We start from the raw sequence: 23,667 nt of genomic DNA, 5'->3' as shown, positions 1-23,667 counted from the left end.
AAATGCCAAAGCTTCGCATCCAGGTACCCACACCGGCACTCCCAAGGCAATGCTCTATGGATGAATTGGTCAGGGATATTTGCGTACGCTTTTCCCCCTCTCCCTCTCCTTCCATATCTAGTAAACAGATTGAGTCAAAACAAACTCAAACTCATACTAATAGCTCCAACATGGGCAAGACAACCTTGGTATACAACGCTACTAGACTTTTCAGTAGTACCTCATGTCAAACTACCCAACAGACCAGATCAGCTAACGCAAAACAAACAACAAATCAGGCATCCAAACCCAGCATCGCTGAATCTAGCAATTTGGCTCCTGAAATCCTAGAATTTGGACACTTAGACCTCACACAAGAATGTATGGAGGTCATAAAACAGGCTAGAAAACCTTCCACTAGACACTGCTATGCAAGTAAGTGGAAAAGATTCGTTTATTACTGCCATAATAATCAAATTCAACCATTGCATGCATCTCCAAAAGATGTAGTAGGATATTTACTACTTTTGCAAAAATCTAATCTAACTTTCTCTTCCATAAAGATACATCTCACCGCAATATCTGCTTACCTGCAGATTACTCATTCAATTTCCCTGTTTAGAATACCTGTCATTAAAGCGTTTATGGAAGGACTAAAGAGAATTATACCACCAAGAACACCACCTGTTCCTTCATGGAACCTCAACATTGTCTTAACAAGGCTCATGGGTCCACCTTTTGAACCCATGCATTCATGTGAAATGCAATACTTAACGTGGAAAGTTGCATTTCTCATTGCCATCACATCTCTAAGAAGAGTAAGTGAAATACAGGCGTTTACCATACAAGAACCATTTATTCAAATACACAAAAATAAGGTTGTTCTAAGAACAAATCCAAAATTCTTACCAAAGGTTATCTCACCGTTCCACTTAAATCAAACAGTGGAATTACCAGTGTTCTTCCCACAGCCAGATTCAATAGCTGAAAGAGCACTACATACATTAGACATCAAAAGAGCACTAATGTACTACATTGACAGAACAAAACTAATTAGGAAGACAAAACAACTATTTATTGCATTTCAAAAAGCTCATACAGGAAATCCAATTTCAAAACAAGGTATTGCTAGATGGATAGTTAGGTGCATCCAAACCTGCTATCTTAAAGCAAAGAGAGAGCTGCCTATTATACCAAAGGCACACTCAACCAGAAAGAAAGGTGCTACCATGGCCTTTCTAGGAAATATTCCAATGAACGAAATATGTAAGGCAGCAACATGGTCTACGCCTCATACATTTACTAAGCACTACTGTGTAGATGTGTTATCTGCACAACAAGCCACAGTAGGTCAAGCTGTACTAAGAACTTTATTTCAAACTACTTCCACTCCTACAGGCTGAACCACCGCTTTTGGGGAGATAAATGCTTACTAGTCTATGCACAGCATGTGTATCTGCAGCTACACATGCCACCGAACGGAAAATGTCACTTACCCAGTGTACATCTGTTTGTGGCATTAGTCGCTGCAGATTCACATGCGCCCACCCTCCTCCCCGGGAGCCTGTAGCCGTTTAGAAGTAGATCTTGAACATTTGTACATTTGTAAATATATTACATTAAACCTTCATTTTGTACATACGTATTTATTCCATTGCATGGGCATTATTATTAGCATACACAACTCCTACCTCACCCTCTGCGGGGAAAACAATCTAAGATGGAGTCGACGCCCATGCGCAATGGAACCGAAGTGGGAGGAGTCCCTCGGTCTCGTGACTCGAAAAGACTTCTTCGAAGAAAAACAACTTGTAACACTCCGAGCCCAACACCAGACGGCGGACTATGCACAGCATGTGAATCTGCAGCGACTAATGCCACGAACAGATGTACACTGGGTAAGTGACATTTTCCTTATTTATTGATTTGCGTTATTTAAATAATAATATCCTAATAGACCAATTTCCATTACCGCGTATCTCAGAAATGCTGTCTTCAGTTAAAGGAGCCAAAACATTTTCCACAATAAACCTTTCAGCAGCCTATCACCAAAATGTGTTACAGGAAAGCTGCAAGAATTATACTGCAGTTAGAGCTACTCTTGGCTGCTATCAATATAAGAGGATGCTTCTTGGATTGGCGTCAGCTGCCGCTGTTTTTCAAAGACTTATGCATTAATTATTTGGCAAATTACCTAACGTCCAGTGTTTTCAGGATGACATCTTGATTTATAGGAAAGACAAATTTGAAAATGATCAATCGTTAGATAGTGTTTTAAGAATATTAGACACAAGGGGGTTAACTGTAAAATTTCCAAAATGTAAATTTGCAGTACAATCTGTTATGTATTTAGGGCATGTTTAGAGTGTGAATAGTGTGAAGCCAAACCCAGAACTGGTGGAAGTGAAACAATTGGCACCAGCACCCACTTGTAAGGATGAGGTGAGGTCCTTTCTTTACCTCACAGAATTCTATGAAAAATATATCAGAAAGCTTTCATGTAGAACGTTCAAAATCAGAGAGTTACTCAAGAATAGAAGTAAATTTAACTGGTGCAATGGGCTCAAAAAAGAATTTAAACATGTCAAGTCAGCCATTGCACATGCTACTGTATTATCTTTTTTTGATCCTAATTTAACTAGCATCATCCCAGCTGATGCCAGCTCTAAAGGATTGGGTGCAGTTTTGTCCCAAAAATTGAAAGGATTTGTCAAATCAATCATAGCTTATGCTTCTAGGGCTCTCGCCGCTGCTGAGGAAAAATATTCTGCTATAGAAAGAGAGAGTTTAGCTTGTGTGTGGGCCCAAGAGCATTTTAGAACTTTTATATGGGGCAAGTTGTGTGAGATTAGAAACGATCATAAACCATTAGTTTAGTTAGTCACTACTAATTGCATGATCAGAGCTTCGGCACGTATTGCTAGAATGTTCATGAGACTCCAAAATTTCATTTACAGAATATCATATGTGCCAGCCAAGGACATGTCAGCAGATTATTTTTTTATCTAGGATGCCTTTGCAAATTAAGAATAACACAGATAGTGAGTAGGATGATGATCACATTGCGTTGATGCATGATGAAGGAATTCCCTTCATTGAGAAGAAAACCTGGGAAGAAGGATATATTAAGGACGATATAATACAGAATGTTTTGAGATACATTATTTAAGGAGGGCCACCCAAACGTTTGCTAGGGTCAGACTTGAGGTGTTTCTGGGAACTCAAGAATGAATTATCTCAGGTGAATGATATTTCTTGGAGAGGAGGTGATAGGGCAATTCCCCCTATTTACTTAAGAAAATCTTAATTACCATGCAATGCCATGTAGGACACGGAGGAATCGTAAAAAACAAACAATCATTAAAAAATGTTTTATGGTGGCCAGGTCTTGATATTTTTGTGGTATACATTGTCAGAAACTGTACCAAGTGTGCTAATGCTGACAAATCTTTGAAAACTTTAGGCCTAACATGGGAGCGCCTTGCACTCCAAACAAATCCATGGGAAACTATTGTGGTGGACATCATGGGTCCAGTGGGTCTCAAAGGTAAATATGTCATCGCCGTGATAGATGTTTCTTGTAGGTGGCTTGCCATTAAGATAATTGACAACATAGACATAGAAGCAGTCCTACATTTTTTTTAGACTATTTACAGAAGAAGGTATTCCTAGTCAAGTAATCATAGATAATGGTGCATCATTTTTATTCGTCAAAACAAAAAAACTATTTTAAAAGAGTAAGTATAAAACATCACACCACTTCCCTGTACAATCCAAGTAGTAATGGCATGATTGAACGTTTCAACAGAGTGCTCAAAGGGGCCATTCAGTCTGTGGGTTTTGAAAATGACGAATGGGAATTGCAAATACACAAAACTGTATGGCTGTATCGCACCACTATTAGGGGGTTGATGGGGTGCACTCCATTTGAAATCATGAGAGGCAGGTTAGCTAGGACTAAACAAAATCCTTCATGGTTAATTGAAACTCCTACTGTTCCACTGAGTTAGATACTGTGAGACAAAAATGTAAAAACACTAGTGACAGATATAAATCCATGTATGACAATAGAAGAGGTACTGCGACGCATACCAATATCAAAGTATGAATGTATGTCAAAGTTAAGAAACCATGGAGGGTAAGAAAAGGAGAGTCAATTTTCAGAACCTTTGGAAATAGTGGATGTTTTAAAGAATGCTAGGTTAAGTGATGGTTAGGTTTGGAACCTGAAACATATCGCTGTTCTAAAGGGACACAAATATGTGTATTTCAAAATACCTTCCAAAATTGTGGATGATTTTGACTATTGTGCAGAGTAGACACAAAGAAAGAGAGAAAGGTATGGAAGTCCACATTGAACGAAGAGAATCATTATAGGATTTCACTAAGGAGGGTGAGGTTCCAGGGGTGAAAACTGGTGAAGGGTCAGTCATTGAAGGTAAAAGGATCAGAAAGAAACCAGCATGGATGTCTGATTATACAGTCTGTTTGGTTTTATTAATGTATTCTTATTGATTTTTTTGTATTCATTGTTATTTTTGTTATGTTCATAGTGTAATTCTTCACATGCTATATTCTATTTTAAGTGTGGGTTGTATACTGTTTTCTATGTAATTTAGGGGGTCATTCCGACCCTGGCGGTGGACCGCGGATGCACCGCCAACAGGCTGGCGGTGCATCCAGGCCAATTCTGACCGCGGCGGTAAAGCCGCGGTCAGAAAAGGGAAACCAGCGGTTTTCCCCTGGCCTGAGGAATCCTCCATGGCGGCGCTGCAGGCAGCGCTGCCATGGGGATTCCGACCCCCTTCCCGCCAGCCTGGTTCTGGCGGTTTTGACCGCCAGAACCTTGCTGGCGGGAACGGGTGTTGTGGGGCCCCTGGGGGCGCCTGCAGTGCCCATGCCAATGGCATGGGCACTGCAGGGGCCACCTAACAGGGCCCAACAAAGATTTTCAGTGTCTGCATAGCAGACACTGAAAATCGCGACGGGTGCAACTGCACCCGTCGCACCCTTTCCACTCCGCCGGCTCCATTCAGAGCCGGCATCCTCGTGGAAGCGGGTTTCCCACTGGGCGGGCGGGCGGCCTTCTGGCGGTCGCCCGCCGGCCCAGCGGGAAACTCAGAATTACCGCGGCGGTCTTTTGACCGCGCTGGGGTATTCTGTCGGGGGAACTTTGGCGGGCGGCCTCCGCCGCCCGCCGAAGTCAGAATGACCCCCTTAGTGTTTTCACAAAGGGGAAAAGTGTGTTGTGTCTGTCCTCACTCCATATTCCATGTTGGAATATGAGTGTTGTGGAATTGACAGTTACTGCTGTGCACAGGAGAAGCTGGATGTGCTATATGGTGGTGCTGATATTAATAAATCGTCTGTAATCATACTTTGTGTGATCGTGACTTTACACTCCTTTTTATAAACCGGCATAATTCTAGCAGTTTTCCAGGGGTTTGAGATTTTTCCAGTTAATAAATTTCTATACACATTAGTTAGAAGGGGAGCCCAGAGGGCTAGGTTAGATTTACAAAATATTTGCAAGCAGCCCGTCCGGACCTGGCGCCTTGCCTGTTGCACATTTATTAATGGCATTCATTACTTCCTGTTTTGAAGTGATACTAAGAAGCAGAGTAGATTCAGATTGAAAAATAGCTGAAAAATGGGCCACCCATAGGTCCACAGGGGTCACAAACTCAATCTTCAGTGTAGCACTATCCGAGAAGAAAGGCTGAAGCTGCTAAATGAAGTTCTTCCATGCTAGCGCTTGGATCTCCCATTTCCTCTCCTCTATCCTTGCTTTGTATAGATTACTTGTGACTTTAATCACCTCCGCCGAATGGGGATTCATTTGTAAAAGAGCCTTCAGGTTCCTATGGGCTAAAGAGCATTCTCAATTAAACCATCTATGCAGGGACTTTCCCCTTATGGCTTATCTGTAATTAAGTTGTCTGAGATAGCTTTAAACAAGCTCTCAAAGCCTTCCTGTACATCCTGGCCTGGAGTATATGCTGATAATCAGGTTGATATTTGGCCCATGTTCTGATCAACAATCTGCCTTGTGAAATGTTCTACATTTACCTTTTCCCACTTAAGTCTCGGGCCCTTCTTCTTTGGATACATGCTACTACTGTACTTGGGTGCATTAGGATCTTTTGGCTGATTATTCAAAACTGAAAGCAGAGGATTATCATCACTCATACATTTTGTAATGACCTTGTAGTCCTCAGTTAAACATGCCAATTCAGAGAACAAAACAATGAAGTAAAAGCAGCTCTCACCCTATTGCATCCTGTGAAGGTCGCAAGATTGCTTACCTCCCTATCAACCAAGTCATTTGTGAGGACCAAGTTGTACTTGGATAAGGTCTATTCAAAGTTACCCCATAAGGCAAGTGTTTAAAATGTGTCAGGTTTTCTCACAATGCATTCATGAAACCACAAACCTGTTCCACACTATGCTCACATTGACTGATATTAAAATCACAAACCCAACATAACACAGTCCTTTGCTTGGCTGTTCGGAGGAACAAGGCCAAAAAGTTGTCAAAAGTGTCAATGTCCTCTGGTGTCAATTGACTAAAATTACTATAAATGGAAATTCACCAACATAGTATCATATTCCTTTAAGCTGAACAGCAAAGTAACCAAAAAGAAAGAAGAAGACCAAATCCTTGCCACCTGGGATGAGGGGATTTGAACAGTTACAAAGGTTGCTACACCACCCTTGGCTTTTCCTGCGAGCAAGGGATGAGCAGACTCCTGAAAGGCATGGTAACCATTTAGATAAAACACTTCCGTCATCCATGTTTCCTGGAGATATACAATGTCTCTGGAGTTTTATGAATTCAATCCAGTCTGGGTTTTCAAGCTTTGAATGAACCCCAGCAATATTCCAGGACATAATACTGCAGCCCACCGTAGCTGGGGATGAACTCAAGGCATCTCCATTAACCTCTGCACGTAACAGAGGCTGAGCATCAAAAGATAGTGCTTCAGTGAGGAATCAGTTCATTTGGTCTAGCTCAGAAATCGACTCATATCTATTGTAGGCACTGCGTAGAGTGCAGAATTTGAGGATAACGGGGGGGAGAAAGCTTAGGTGTCATCTAAAAATAGCCTAAAGGAAAAGCTTTAATCCCATTTTGTGAAATGCCAAAGTGATTTAGCCTTATTAAAATAATTTTTGTCCGTTTTTGTACTAGTACCAACTCATGAGACTCTACGGACATGGATTATTTTATCGTGAGATGTGTCACTGCCACCTGAACTCTTATTATAATGGATAAATACTTTATTTCGGTATCCAGTACCATAAAAGTCACACAACACATCAATAAATAGTAAACTTCATAAAATTATTCCAATAAAATAAAAGCACGACTGGTGCAACAGTACAGTTCAGTATACAATTCGTAAACTGCAAACTAAAACTGGTAAGTGCTGATGCAACCACAGAGAAAAATTATGGGGCAAAGAGATCTTGACCAACTTCCTTCTAATGCGCCACATGCCTCCGAGGAACTTAGCAACTGCAATAGCAATAGGTAAGCTGGAGTCTGATTTTAAAATCCTCAAGGCTGTGGCATAATCATGAGTCCCCAAACGTTTGCTTGTTGGAACAAGCCATTTCCTACAGGGCGGAGCATAGGAAGGGCACGCAAAGAAAACATGGGTAGTGGACTCCTGGCATAAGCTACGGCTAGACAGTGCAAATTCGGGGAAGCCCTGTTCTGCCATCTAGAAGTGAAAATGTTAAGAGGGAGGCAGCCAAATTGAAACTGCATAAAGAGATTCCTATCACTCGGCTCCAAGATGCCATTGAGATAGGGCTCCAGCAACCTGGTGGATTTATAGTCCAGAAACTGGCTGGTTAGTCACCCTACAACAGAAGGGAGAGACGCAGACTGCGCTGCCCATACCCAATAACAGGACTTCACCCTTTCTTTAGAGGGTGGAGGCCCCAAAGGGGGGCAGTTCCACAAATCTCCCAAACCGATGGCAATCAAGGATGGTTTAACTGAGTTAATCCACTCGATCTTTTTAAAGGTGTCAAGTAAACAGATTTCCCTAATGGCGGTGGCATTGGAAGACAATTCAGGAGTCACCGTAATTCTTCAAAACAGCAGTGGTCTGAGTTTGGCTGTTGCTGCTAATGGTTTGCGAGCCATATCACAGAGCAGGGGAAGGAGCTGAGTACTTGGGGGCAAGGAAACAAACTTTCTCAAGAGCATATGTTCAGTGGGATTGAAGTCATTACATTCTCAAATCCCCAAAGTTACGCCCCTTAAAGTGCAGCGCTAACTGACTTCATGTCATAAACCTGAAGGGCTGCAGCTATGGGTCTGCTGGTAGATAAATTGTGCTCCCTTAAACGAACCCCGACCAGTTGGCTAAACTTCAGGGACGTGGCGTTAATATGGGCTTTTCAAGACATTTTGTCCAATAGTTTGATTCCAAGGTATTCAAAAGTTTTAACTCGTTCTAGTTTTGAACCACCCAGAGAGGGATACCCCCTGTAGGATCTATGTGGGTTGATCGGCATAAACTTGGTTTTAGATGTGTTAATTTCTAGCCCTCTCAGGGAACAAACATCTTAAAAACAATCTGGTAGTAATTGGAGTCCCCTTGAAATTCTGGACACTAACAAGGTGTCATCAGTTAACAGTAGTGTCAGGATTTTATCCATACGTAGGGCTGGAGCATCTGAGGGCTGGGAAGTGAGATGCTGGACAACCTGGGTCAGGTAAAAAGAAAAAAGGGTTGGAGCCAATACACATCCCTCGCTAACCTTATTGGATCAGTAAGCTGGCCTTGCCTCCCCCATCGTACTCTTGCAAAGTTGTCTTCATGGAGATGAACAATTAAGGCCAAAATCACTGGAAGCATCCCCATGTCACTGAGCAACTCCCAGAGTTTGCCTCTGGGGATCAAGTCAAATGCAGATTTTAGGTCTATGAAGGTTACATAAAGTCTTCCCTTTCCAGTCACTACAACTTTCCAGTACAAGAGCGTAAAGCGGATAACCTAATTGATAGTGCTCGTATTGGACCTGAAGCTAGCCTGTAATGACAAGATGTTATTGTCAGTAATCCAGTTTTGGATTTTTGATAGTAGAGCGCGACATAACACCTTCGTATTGTGTCTATAAGGCTTATGGGCCTATAGTTTCCGGGAGAGGACTTTCACCTTTCTTATTGCTAGGTATTACCTCTGCGCCTCTCCATGACTCGGGAATTGGTGCTCTCCTGGCAATTGTGTTGGATAACAGTAGAATATACTAGGTCAAATTAACTTTGTCATGTAGGAAAAGATCACCAGGGATGCCATCGGGGGCCAGCGGCTTTAGAACGTACTGTGTTGTCGATAGAGTAGTGTATGTCACCTGGATTAAACAGACCATTGCTACAGCTAATGCCCAGCTGTCTATGAGGGGAAAGGAGCAGGATGAGTCATAGGTTGACTCTACTTGTAAAGGGAATTAAAGTGATGGAACCAGACCAAGGGCTGAATATTATTACCAGAGAGGGCAGACCTCTTGTGGCTGCCATTGCTTACCAATGACCAGAAAGATTTGGAATTTTTGCATTCACAGGCATCCTTGATACACCTCATCCCAGTCCCACCTGACCTTGTTCTGTGTCAGCTTATACTTTTTCTGCAAGGTCCTGATGAGGAAAACATCTCACAGTTCAATTGCCCTAATTAAGTTAGCTCATGCCAGCCTACATTCTTGATTAAACCACTGGGCTCCATCACTGGGTGTTGGTCTAGAAGAAAATTGAGGAGCTAGCTTGGTGAATGCCAGCTCCAGTCTTTAAACAAACCCAGTGTGAATGTCTAAGAGCATGGAATGCCTCCACCCCTCCACATCCAACTTAGCCATTAATGCCATACAAGATGTCAGATCTTGACTAATGCTACAGAGGATATCATCATGGAGGGCAACCTTACACCATCTAATGCAACATCTGTTGTTGGAAGACTGTACCTCATTGGATAATTGACCGGGAGGGGGGTCAAATTTCACCCTTTCCCATGGGGACTCGAGACTGAGGCAAAGCGGGTTGTGGTTACTGTCAGTTAGATCCTTAACTACCATGTTGTCCACTAGAAACCGAACCCTTATTGACCTAATGCACCACCTTGTTCTTAAATTGTTCATGATCTTTCTACTTATTCCTTAAAGGGGGGGGGGCACCCTTTAGTACCACTCCATGAAGGGCCGCTTGCGGAGGCAATTGCAATACTTTAGGGCCCAAAGGATTCTGGTAAGACCTCCGATTTGCTATATTCCTTACATTCATGCCAAAGGTTTGCTGTTGGCCATTTTGGTCACCATTGACATACAGAGTGGTTCGTTTTGCAATTTGGAATCCCTCTTACATTACCTTCTCTCCCCTGGTTACTAATAACTCCCATGTTTGGAGAACATAAATGAGTATCTGGGGGACAAGATTTGCTCCTTTGCATTTGATTCAAAGATGAAATCATTATGCCAAGCTGTGAGGGCTCCACTACAGATCCCTATTGACTATTACACTAAACACTTGCCATTTGTTCTTTGATTTTATCTAGGCAGCATATTAGCAGGTTTAGTGTTTCTTATATAACTTCCTTTAGCATGATGTAAATGCTAGAGAGGAACCCCTCTAGTACACACAATTCATTTTCTTCTGCCAGTACAATATCTGTTATAAAGTCAATCTTGGGTGTATTTCGGCTTGCAATTCTGATTGGCCAAGCATTGTCTCTTAGATTTGCACCTCCTCCTAAAGTTTCATTTTACCACCTCTATGCTTTGAACATGCCTCATTACCCATAGTGTGTAAAGGGAAATCCGTGCTGTTTGCAGGGGGTACAGTTTCAGATTGCAGTAGGATAGACCTCAATAGATCCCCTAACTTGGTCCTTTGCCAGTGCAATGTGAGTGGGTGAGGGGAGGTAGTGAAGGGTGTTGTTCGGCTAATTTGATTTCTTTGTTTAAAATGCCTACTGCCAGTTGCAGAACCCCATCAAGAGTGGTACCACTTGCTGGGGCAGTTGACATCTGTTTCTGTTTCTCCATATCCCCCCTACAAGTCCCTCAAAGAAAATAAGTTGAAGTGAAAATGCCTCTTCTGGGCAATGACAGGCGTAGACCGCGCTGCAGGACTGCTCTAGTGCTTTTAAGCGCAATGAGTGCTGCCACGCCCCTCCTCAGGCAAAGGAAGGCTGGTGGAACGTAGTCCCACTCCTGCCAGGGCTCAGGCAAACAGCATGGCCAAGTCGGGCAGAAAGTCCGCTCTCAGTTCTGGAACAAATGGAGTAATTTATTTTGAAAGGAAGTATGTAAGGAAGATCAAGGTATTGCTCAGGTTTCCTGTGAAGTGGCGGCTGCCGCTGATCAAGGGTGGTGGGGTTACATTATTTTATTTGTTTTAACTTCTGCCTGCCGCTCCCAGCTGCCTCCGTTGCTCCTCTATTCCCGGAAGTCACTGGGCACAGGCTCCCAATCCAGACACTGCTCTCTTGCTAAATCAAGCATGAGAGCAGCACTGGGATTGGCCTGAGCGGGCTGGTTTGACGCTTGTTCAAGCAAAGTCAGTCTGTGCCATTTCTCCAACCCGGCTTTGCAACACAGCCGGTTGGAGAAATGTGTTGCATGTCGGTTTTGCCATTCTAAGACGGCTGGTCAAACAGACATGTGCCCACCACTCCTCCTCCCTATGGCCCGACCTAAACTTGACATGCTGTCAGACAGTGACAAATAAAATGCTAATAAAATTATTTTATTATAATGTAATTTGTCACTGCTTGACTGACCGGGGGTGACACTCCTCTGCAGTGACAAAGGAGCTGCCCCTGGTTATAAGCCTTTTTCCAACAAGTCTCTAATCTCTATGTGTTCACTCTACTTTTCTTTTATTCTGCTTTTCACAGTTTTAGGGTCCTGACGCACCAACAACCCTTGAGAGAGCAAAGAAAGAACACCTCCTGAGACTTCTAATTTTCTCTAGTTGTTTGTAACCCGTCACCAGCACTCGTGAAAACTACATAGCTTTAAAAGCCTTTAGAAAATTACTTCACCACATGCAATATTTTTTTTTGCTTTCCACCTTTTGCACCGGCCCCTGTGCTCAGGGCCCAAATAACCACACTTGAATTCCCTCCCAGTTCACTTGTATTAAGCCACAATCCCGCTCGGGAGCTGTGGCAATCAGGTGGCACTCGCTTTTCTTGACGGCATTGTCGGCTGTCCGGTCTGGGCCTCCCAACACAATTCCTCCCTCACTAATGGCTTCTCCCATCTCACATGCCGGCTGCTCCTATCCGCCTCTTCCGTAGATTCCGTTCACTGTGCCACACTCCTCCTTTTGATTCACCCTCAGCTTTACTTAGCATTGATATGCCTAAACTTTGTCGCTCCCAATCTTGTTTTTCCTGGTTGTCAATGCTACTTGTGAGTTTATTATTGAGTGTTTTTAGACCAAGTGTCACCAGCTGCAAAACCAACATGTATTGTGCAGTGGTGAAGGAAGGCCAGATCCGGCTGCCCTGCTAATCACGACCTCAAGTCACCTGACAGCTGCAGGGAGGGGTCAGGAGTGCTGTAAAACTTTGCTGTTCGAGCAGACATTAAAATCATCTCCATTGTGGCAAGTCTGCAGCATTTGCCGTTCATTCGGATAGTCTGAATTTGAATCAGGAGGACAGGGTTGAAGTCCAGAAGCTTTGATCTGAGTATGACAAAGAACACATGCACAGGTTGCGTTACATGAATCCTCCATTGGGGGAAATGAATAATTGCTTTCGAAGGTTCAACTTTTCTCATTGATGATGACGGGTTTAGCACTGTTTTTTATTTGTAATCGTTTTTGTAACTGAGTTTGGGGTTACACCAGATGGCCAGACTTCCTTTCTGTTTGTCACTCCTGACATGACTGTTTTTTTTCCTTTCTGATTGTCTAGTTATTAAACACAGAAGGTCAGCATAACAGGGACCAATTGAACTGGCTGCATAATAGGGTCATTATTATTCTAGGTTTGTGGCCATTATGTCAAAGCACTTATGGCAGTCGATCTTGTAGTGATGCAAGACTTCTCATCTAGAATGAGGAGGATAGACTTGAAATTGTGGTAACGCCCATGTGTGCGAGAGTCACTGTCACTCTGTTGTACTTGATGAGCCGAAACACATGCCCTTCTCCCAAGAGCATAAAAGACAGTAGACAGGGAATGTTAGTCGATACCAGTATTCCATGGAATGAGTGGGGTCTGGTCAGAGGCTGACACCAACAGAGTAAAATTACAGTGCTGCTATGTTTCACCAAAGAACCAGCCCAGCAGCTCAAGTCTCACTCCCAGCGTCATTTTGCACTGTGTAGACTTTACCTGAAACCTCTTGATCACACAGCTGGATTCACTGTGGCCTGATATCCTCAAGCAGCCTTAGCTATGACCCCAAAAACCTCAGTAGTCGAGTGTATTGGACTAAGTGGAGACATAAAGTAAAAACACTGGCATTATCACATCTGTGCAGTGCGTGATAGAACTTACCCACGCACTGCTGATGACCTAACACAGTGAACAGAGGAGGAATGTGGGACCAGCCTCCCAGCAGGGGAAAGCACACGTGGCCACTTCTTCTACACCCCTTTCGCCATCATTAACTTTATTAGCGGGCACAAGGAATGTGTAGTAAGTACTCTGACCATGGAATGAAGATAAGCACTGGTTTATTTGTAAAGGCTACATGGTTGTGGAGCAGCACAACCAACGAACACCTTGAACATCTTCAGTTCATACAGTAACTGTGGAACACTTCCAATATCAACATTCTAAGAATGTTTCTACTCACAGCCCAGCACCAGAATGTGTTACATCATCACAGCACTACACATCTTCCCTTCATCATACAAAAAAAAAAAAAAAAAAATTCACTTAACATAACATCAACAGACCAGAGAAAAATATAGCAATAAATAAATACAAAAATGTATATAAATATATAGCAAAATATACTTGCGAAAATTATTCACGATATCTCCTCTGAATGACTGTTTCTTAAATTGTGCCTCCTTTTCTTATAATTATTCCTCCTCACAACCTCATCATTTTCTTCATCGGGTCTTTTCACACCAACTTGTTAAGTTTTTGGATCACCAGCTTGATAGCAAAGTAACTTTTTAACTTTACAACTTTAGTAAGGTTCTACCAATGACCTCTTTCAACTTGGATGGCATTGCCAAGAATCTTCAAAACTCTAACAGGTCTCCCAAATTTGCTCTTCCCCTTTTCATGTGTTGGTGACCTAATACAAACCATTTTACAACTTGAAAAGGTGTTCTTGTGTTTTTGTTGAATTTGATAAATGTTTTCTCTTACCACGTTCATCAAACTTGTCACATCGGATTTTTTTTAAACCACTTGGTCTAAAGCTTGTGTTTGTCATTCTTCCCCTTAATAACTCAAAAGCAGAGACTTTTGTAGATGAGTGAGGTATAGTTCTGTAAAACAAAATCATACTATTTAAAGACTTCTCTATATCATGGTGTTAATTTTTGGCCCACTTAATACACTCACCCACAACCCGATTCATCCTCGCCACCAAAGCATTGGTTTGGGGATGATAAAGAGAACTCTTCACATGTTTAATGCAACAAGATTCTGCAAACTATTCTGGGGTACAGCACTTATTCACTCCACTGCCCAGTATACTGACTAAGGGTTTATGTTCAGTTAACAACTTGTACCGCCTTCTCCAACTATATGATCTAAATTTTTCAAGTGGCTCATACACATGCTAATAATTCCTTCTCCATAACCAAATATTGAAGTTCCGCTTCTCTGAGCAACCTAGATTCAAAAGCCACTGTATTTTCAGAGCCATCTACTTCTTGTGTTAACATAGCTCTTAGACCTACTTAACTGGCATCAGCAGTAATACAGCATGACTGTTTGGGGTCAAAAGGTTTGAGAACCCCACTCCGACCTAGCATCACTTACATTTTTTCAAATGCTTTCATACACTCCACCCCCCACCAAAATGTTACTGCTTTCTTTAACAAACTGCTAATAGAGCACACCTTGGTAGCAAAGACTGGAATGTGTCTGGAGTAAAATTCACATCAACAAAGTAAAGATTTAACCCCTGTCTTGTCTGTAGGAGGAAGAGCCATTGTGATCGCATCAATTAAACCTGATCTCAGTTTGATTCCTTCTGCTGAAACCCTGTGTCCTTAGAACTCAACTTCTGTGCTCCCAAACTTACACTTTTCTGTCTTAACCACTACTCCTTGTTTTTGAAAAACGCTTAATACTTTTTGGAGAATTGATTCATGAGCTTCTTCATTGTCAGCAAAGACCAGAACATCATCCTGAAACACAAGTACATTCTCAATCTCAATCTCTTTAAGCAAATTATTCACAACTCTTTGAAAGACTGAAGCCCCGGAGGCCAAGCCAAAAGGCATGCGTCAATATTGAAAAGTTCCGATATGCGAAATTAACACAGCGAAATGATGTGAATGAGGATGAAGTTTGACCTGAGCATAAGAACTGGCCAGATCGAGTTTAGAAAATATTTTGGCACCCCTTAGACATGCCAAAAGATCACTGATCCTTGGTAGTAGGTGTGAGTCTACCCAAATTTCCTTGTTTAAGGACCTAAGATCAACACATATCCTTAATTGTCCATCCCTTTTGCGAGCTACAACCAAAGGTGACCGCCATAATGAGGACTTAATGGGCTCAATAATGCCATTGTCGCCCAACTTAATAAGTTCCTTTTCTAAGTCTTCCCTAATACTGAAAGGAACACTCTTGATGTTTGTGTTTGGTGGGAACAGCCCTTTCTTTGATTTAAATGCTATGGGGGTCATTATTAACACGGCGGGAAACCCCACTGTGTTCATGCTGGCGGTCTTTTCACAGACCGCCAGCTCCCTTGAGACCCCGCCGGCTATATAATATACATTCTGCTGGCCATGCAGAAACAGTGTTTCTGCCCGCCCGCCCAGCAAGAGCCCGCAAGAGCGGTGGGCCATGAGCTTAGCAGGCGACATGTTGGGGCGAGAGGAGCCCCACACAAAACCTCGGATCGCCGTATCGATCCATCTTAAACTCAATAGGGGTGTTCTTATGGGTTACAATTCCAGTGCATTGGTGAAGCATGGTAAAGTAATCACCTGCACCACCTGGATCCTACCCCACATGGAGAGTCCTAAGTAGGTCCACTTTTCAAAATACTGAGACATGAGGGTCATGAGTGGGTCCAAATTATCCACCACTGTTTGATCCAGTTCCCCGTTAACGAGGATCCCTAGGTATTTAAGGTGAGATGGTGTCCAACAGAGTAGGAAACCATGGATCGCCGCTCTTGTGGTGTTAATGGAAAGGGTCAACGCTTCACTTTTGCCTCAATTCACCTGGTATCCGGATGGGAGTGCAAAGCCATCAATGATCTCTAATAAGGCCTGAATGGAGCGGTCCAAGTCTGTCAGGGTGAGTAAAATATCGTAGGCATATAGGTAGAGCTTGGACTCCTCCCCCGTACGGATATTCTGGTAAGGAGACGAGATTGACAAATGGTGGCTGCTAGCGGTTCCATTGCTTAAAGGAACAAGAGAGGTGAGAGCGGGCAACTCTGCCTCATCCCTCTGCGAATCAGAAAAGGGTTGCATATGAAGCCGTCACATTTAACCTGCGCCATGGGACAATCGTGGAGTAAACGTACTTGGGCTATAAAGTGATCACCCAGACAGAGTATAAGGAGTAGAAAACGAGATATTAAAGGGAGAAGAGAAGGGGATATAGGAAGGAGAAAGAGCTGGGCTAGGAGGAAAGGAGGAGGTAAAGTGGGAGGGTGGAGAGAAAAGCAAAAAAAAGAAGCCGGTTAGGAAGACCAGAGGGACTAGCGCTAATGGGGAATAAATCTCTAAGATCTTGGAACTGTCGACTGCTGGTCCAAGCCTGTGGACAAGAGAAGGCAAAGGAAGTAGTCCGGAAGTAGAGATTAGAAAAAAGCTGTATGGCAAACTAAGCAGGGCGTAGTGTTGTAGGGTCCTCGCAGGCCAATAGGATGGAGGGCGCCCAGGTTGGGGGTTGCTCCCTGAGTCCCCAGCCTGCTGGGGGAAGATGGGGATGCATTGGTGCGCTAACGATGGCCATGGTAGGTGTCTGTGCACCATAATAGGACTTACCAGTGGGAGTGAAACCAGCAGTCTAGGGTGCTTTGGTAGCGCAGCACCAAGAACAACAGAAACAGTTGTACTTCAATAACTTGAGGGTACATTCAACTTGGGATCTGTAAGTAACAGCATAGGATACAGCAATTACCATATATTAGAACTGATGTGGCCTTGCCCTGACTTTTGCACATAACCTTCCTAGAGGTGTGAGGGAGGGGCGAGGAAGGGCAGGGGAGAGAGGAAGGAGAGAGAATAGAGTATGAAGCATTGATAAAGCAGTGAGAGTGCACACAGCCCTCAATTTTGCCACATAATCTGCCTGGAATCTGCGCCCGAGCCCAAAACACATACGGACATGCAGCAAAATACTCAGCTCCTAGCAGGGTAGGTATATAGCACTCATGGTCCCTTGACAGTCCCCCGTTCAGGCTTCAGTGGAGAGCGGGACTTAACCCTGTCTGACTGATGGGTGAGGTGCGCCACTGCTAGAAACGCCTGGTCTCTGTCGCCGTGAGGTCTCAACAGTCTCTCCAGGTCTCTCCTTCTATGTTGAGCCCCTCCGTCACAGCAGTGCCGCCTTTCCAGTGAGGTGTGCGAAGGTAATGTACTCTGAGAGTCCTTAAATAGCCCCGAGAGCGGAGTCGTATCCGTGGCTGGACCATCCAAGAAGAGGCACAGGTCTTCCAGGTCATAGAAGTCTTTTGACTGACCATTTTTGGCGATCCACATGCGCGCATGTTCAAATAGGCCGTATTTTACTTCCATTTGACGAAGCCAGGGCGGAGCAACAGGAATGCCTTGCGGCTGTCATTGGTCTCCTTTGAGAAGTCTGCTGCAATGCTAATCTCATATTCCTTAGTTCGAAATGGGCCGTGAGAGAGGACCTCTGTGAGGAGCTGGTGAAAGTGGGTGTGGCGCACGAGGTAGGCAATGATTGGGCGTGGATGGGATGTCCCTTCTGGCCCAGGTGTTGTGCCCTTTGAAACTCCAGTGGGGGGGGTCAAAGGATAAACCTGTGAGGGCAGGGAGGGTCTTCCAGAGGAAGGCTTGGATGTTGTACCCCTCTGTTTTCTGTAAAAACAAGAAAATGGACATTGTCTCTACGGCTTCTGTCTTCTAAGTCAATGAGCTTTCTGTGGAGGAAACCACTCCGGTATGGTGTTAAGATGATCCTCCATTGCCATTACGTGCTCTTCCAGCCCCATCTCTCTCAAAACTGGAAGCTTGCAATGTCTAGGCATATGGATTTAGTTTTAGCCGCCAGCATTGAAATAGTGGAATCCATCCCTTCCAAACAGCGGCCTACCGCCCAGAGTTCTTGCAGTATGCACTCCATGGTGGTTTTCTGCCCAGGACCCACTGTGGGGACGGGTGAATCTGCCAGCTGTGTTTGTTTTAACTGAGGTCGTCGGGCGTGAGTGTTGGAGGGCTTCAGAGTAGAGGAGCTGTCTTGCTGGCTAAGCAGAGGGTTTACCAGCTGATTTACGTTGGGCATCTCCAGGCTGTGCTCCCAAGGTCAGGGCTGCGGCTACAGTGGAAGTTGGCGCAACGTGAACCTAGTCGCCGATCAGGGATTGCTCCTGTCCTGGTCTGCTCAGCAGCCCACTCGGGACGGAGGGCATCCTCCTACAAATGGGGGGATATTGTCTCTTTCTCGCCCTCAGTCAGGGGATAGGCATCTTCGTTCTTGCAGAATCCAGAGCTTCTACCATCCGGTGGCAGCTTCTTTGCACCCTCAGCTGGCATTTCCTGGGCATCTGCCCACTCTCTACTTTGTCGCGACTCTTGGACTTGGTCCCCGTATTCCACAGGTACTCTTGTCCGGAAATCCACTTTGGTTGCATTGCTGGTGTTGGTCTTCCTTGCAGAATTCCCCTATCACGACTTCTGTGCTCTCTGGGGAATATAGGTGCCCTTTACACCTACTTTTCAGGGTCTTGGGGTGGGCTATTTTCCTAACCCTCACTGTTTTCTTACAGTCCCAGCGACCCTCTACAAGCTCACATAGGCTTGGGGTCCATTCGTGGTTCGCATTCCACTTTTGGAGCATATGGGTTGTGTTGCCCCTATACCTATGTGCTCCTATTGCAATCTACTGTAACATTACATTGCTTGCATTACTTCCTTTTGCTATTACTGCATATTTTTGGTATTGTGTACATATATCTTGTGTATGTTTGGCATCCTCATACTGAGGGTACTCACTGAGATACTTTTGGCATACTGTCATAAAAATAAAGTACCTTAATTTTTAGTATATCTGTGTATTGTGTTTTCTTATGATATTGTGCATATGACACCAGTGGTATAGTAGGAGTTTTGCATGTCTCCTAGTTCAGCCTAAGCTGCTCTGCTATAGCTACATTCTATCAGCCTAAGCTGCTAGAAACACCTCTTCTACACTAATAAGGGATAACTGGGCCTAATACAGAGTGTAAGTACCCCTTGGTACCCACTACAAGCCAGGCCAGCCTCCTACACATCCACAGAAACAATTTCAGTCTCCGATTCGTTCTCTGATTCCACAACTTAAACTGTTGATTTCTTTTGTGCCCGTTGTTTTTTAAACACACGCTAGCAAAATTCCCAATTTTGTTTACAATAGTTACAAGAAACATTAATTGCTGGACACTTCTCCCCTTTTGCATGTGGAGCATCACCACACTGAAAGCACAAATTTGTATTGTTGAACCCCGAGTTAAAGCTCTTTTTTTGGTCCTGCCCACTTCTGTACAGGTTTGGTCATTGCAGCTCAGTATTTCAATTGGGTTATCATCAAGCTCCTTTAAGGAGACTTGTGAAATCTCAATGCTTTTTGCTACCTTGATAGTCTCTTCAAGAGTTGGACTACTCATGGCTAAAAAGGTTTGCCTAATTTGCTTGTCTTTACATTGACACACAAACTGATCTCTATTAAGTTGGTCTGTGAAATTTCCAAATATACAAACAAAAGCAAGTCTACGTAATACTGATGTGTATGACTCCAAATCCTCTCCTTCATTTTGTTTTCTTTTTAAAAATGTATGCCTCAAGACTATAAGATTGGGTTGCTTGTCAAACCTGTTCCGCAATTTCAAATCAGCTGTTTCATATTCATATAAAGCATTATAGCATTGTACACGTACATCAGGTAGGTGTTTGTAGACAGAGCTACCTTCAAATCCCAAAGTATGAATACTGTAATAATAATTTTTTTCCTTTCTGCACTAAATCTCCTATAGTGCCTGAATACGATTCAAATGCATCAAACCATACATCCCACTTAACGGGAGGGTCACCTGGCGTATCTAGGATCCTGGTGGTGGTAAAACCCCTTGAATATTAGACATTCTTAATGTTAAAACAAATAATAATATACGAGCGCTGTTTGAATCCTTTTTCTATTAGATAATATAGTAAAGTGTACGAATCACCATGATCCACGCTGTGTATCTTAAAAAAAAAAATGAAAACAGTATCTGAATAAATATGGTATGTTGTGGTAAGTAAGGTGTAGGAATCACCGTGGTCCGCACTGTCAAAGCAACACTAAGCACTGTCAGCCATATGGAAGCAGAACACATTGTTGCTAAAAAAAAAAAAAAAAAAAATCCTTGCTTAGATGTGCGAATCACTGCGATCCGAGCCGTGATTGACGGAGCTCAGCAGACAACCGGCGCACTGTGATGCATGCAAGTCAGGCAATGTCAAACAGGAACGCCTCACTCGGAGGACAACATACAAATAGGCGTCACAATCTGGCAGAGTCAGGCAGAATAGGAAAATGACTGCACGTAAAACATGATGACGTGATGCTACAAACCAGGAACACCTTACTCCTCAAACGAAGCACAAAAATAACATCATAAACAGGCAGGATCAGGCAGAATAGTAAAATGTCTGTACGCCGAATGTGATGAAATGGCGTAGTGGATTCCTCACTGCAAATCCCCACCAGTTTTTCACAAAATGTAAGGTTAGCAATAATAAGCAAATGATGGTAAGAAACGAGTTCCTTCCCCACTGCATCATCCTCCTTCACTGCTCCGCATCCACTTGCAGGCTTGATTATTACTATTGCAGTTTAAGTTATATGCCTAGTAATCCGATTACGATAATCTCCACAAGCTGAAAAATCAGAAAAGTAAGGGAATCCAGGGCGGTATTGTTCTGTGCTTAACTCCACCATATGTACCACATAAATCTTTCTGTACAAAATAAGAAGTAATTCCACAAACAAACCACACGTAGGCTGGGCGTGTAGCCAGCTCGTCGCCAAAAATCCTGTAGTAAGTACTCCGACCACGGGATGAAGATAAACTCCAGTTTATTAGTATAGGCTACACGGTTGTGCAGCAGCACAGCCAGCAAACATCCCGAGCATGTTCAGTTCATACAATAACTGTCCAACACTTCCAATATCAACATTCTAAAAATGTTCCTACTCACAGCCCAGCACCAGAATGTATTACATCATAACAGTAATTATCACAGGAGTAAGTTTCAGATGGTACTAAATGTGTGAAGATGTGCAGCCCGATAAGGCCTTACAATGCACTAAACTGAGTTCACAGAAAAGGACTCGTCACATTTGTCAGCAGGCTGGCTTTTAATTGATTGTGATACAATTATCCTTTAAGTATTCACTTTACCCTTGTAAAATGCAGGCACATTAAAAGTTTCTCTTCCTGTAACTTAATACTAATTTGTCAATCCAATCTTAACCCTTGTGTTTAATTTCGTGGATTATATTATGAATACGAATAGTGTTTTTTTGGGGTTATTCAAACGTTTGAATTAATTTGCTAATTCTCACCTAAAAATAGTGCAACAGCCTAAAATATCGACCCAAAATTGCATAAGCCTTTAGGTTGACAATTACACTGCAACACCTTTCTTTTTAAGGTGATATAGCTCTTCCCTATTTTCTCCTCACTTCTTCTTTCGTTGTCTGTTTGCCACTTTTCCTCTTTAATAAACGCTGTCTTCGTCTGGAGTTAATGGTTTGTGCTAAAAATGGTATTCTTTAATGATTTAAATGTAGGGTCGGGGAAGAAGTGACGTTTGTATGAACGTCACCACACAAAATGGGAGGAAAGCGGTTTTCTGTTGCTGAGATCTGTTGTTGTCATCATCCAGCCGCCACCGCCACCTTTTTCACGTTTTGCCGTAATGCAGTCTAGTAACTATTCCCTGTTCTGTATTTAGAAGGTAGAAATGGGTGAGTGGAGCTTGTAGGCTTTCAGAGGTGGTAGGAAATTTGGTGCATCGAAAAGGACAATGTTAATGACTATGGTTAATGGCCATGTGCATCCCATTTTATTGTTTTTCTGGATTCCCAACCCAATGTGGAGAATTAAGTCCATATGAGTGTCTTTCATTGGTAAAATGGAAACCAGAGGGAGGCAAATTCAGGTAAGTTTAGTTTACCCATGTTTTTGATTATCCACTGAATATCAAAGCAGTTACAAATTATATCTATGAATCTAACATCTTGTTGTGACTTCTCAGTATACAGACATGTATTGCAGCAGTTACATTTCGATTATTGAGGTCTGGAAAGGTGATGATCCCATTCCCATATTTATATTAATATTTATTAGCCCCCATCCGACTTCCATCACCCTCCTGACAGTCTTTTTCTATCTTCACAGCTGCTGTATATGGAAATGGAACTTATTTTGCTGTCAATGCAGATTATTCAGCGCACAACACATATTCTAAACCTGATGCCACTGGAATGAAGTACATGTACCTTACCAGAGTACTCACTGGATTATTTTGCCCAGGAAAACAAGGAATTATTACTCCACCAGCAAAAAGCGCTCAAGACCCCACTGATCTATATGATAGTGTGACGGACACGAATAAAAACCCTACCGTGTTCGTAATATTTAACGATGTTCAGGCTTACCCGGAATATTTGATCAGTTTCAAATAACCAACAAGCATGTTTAATGAATTTACTTGCTGTACTAAAAAATAAATTAATTAACCAATATGGATTAAGCACCTCTGTTCTTTAGGCACCAGTTGTCTTCTTTCACAGGATTGTTTTTTATATTTTTGTACAGCGAACATGATGCCTTCATATATATATATATATATATATATATATATATATGTTTGTGTGTAATAAAGAACTTATGTTTTAATTGCACCTTTTCATACAGTTATAGATAGGTTTATATTAGTCATGTGCAAATATTTTGTTGTCTCACCATAATCTCGCAGAATTCCCAAATTTCGCATTGTGTTGAAATACACAAAATTTCCGACAGTTCACATGATGTGAAATTGTACATAGTTTTTCCTGGGGAAACTGTTTTGGATAAAAATGTTTTGCTATGTGGCATTTTCTCATAGAACCAGTCTCCTGCCTGTATTTTTCTGAGCAAGTTTTACTACATAGAGAAGTTACTATTTATTATTATTTAGCACGTATTGTACAAATAATTCACCAATTTCACTTGGCCGTAGTACGTATCAAGGGCAGGGGTATTTTAAAATGTGGCATCTTGCACAAGTTGAGTGAATTTTGAGCTGTGCAT

General features: G+C 42.8%; 1 protein-coding gene across 2 annotated transcripts in view; it reads left to right on the top strand.

Annotated features, from left to right (window-relative positions):
- LOC138284950 (protein mono-ADP-ribosyltransferase PARP14-like) overlaps positions 1–23,121 on the top strand; it is a 1,156,311-nt gene extending 1,133,190 nt beyond the window's left edge. For both annotated transcript variants that reach the window (XM_069224299.1, XM_069224298.1), the window contains exon 18: positions 22,771–23,121. In XM_069224299.1, coding sequence (XP_069080400.1) covers positions 22,771–23,057 — 287 coding nt within the window. In that variant the 3' untranslated portion in view covers positions 23,058–23,121. The remainder of the gene's footprint in view (positions 1–22,770) is intronic.
- Positions 23,122–23,667: the final 546 nt, after the last annotated feature.

This window comes from Pleurodeles waltl, chromosome 3_1 (assembly GCF_031143425.1).
Source record: "Pleurodeles waltl isolate 20211129_DDA chromosome 3_1, aPleWal1.hap1.20221129, whole genome shotgun sequence".
NCBI lineage: Eukaryota > Metazoa > Chordata > Amphibia > Caudata > Salamandridae > Pleurodeles > Pleurodeles waltl.
This window is presented reverse-complemented; position numbering and strand designations above follow the sequence as displayed.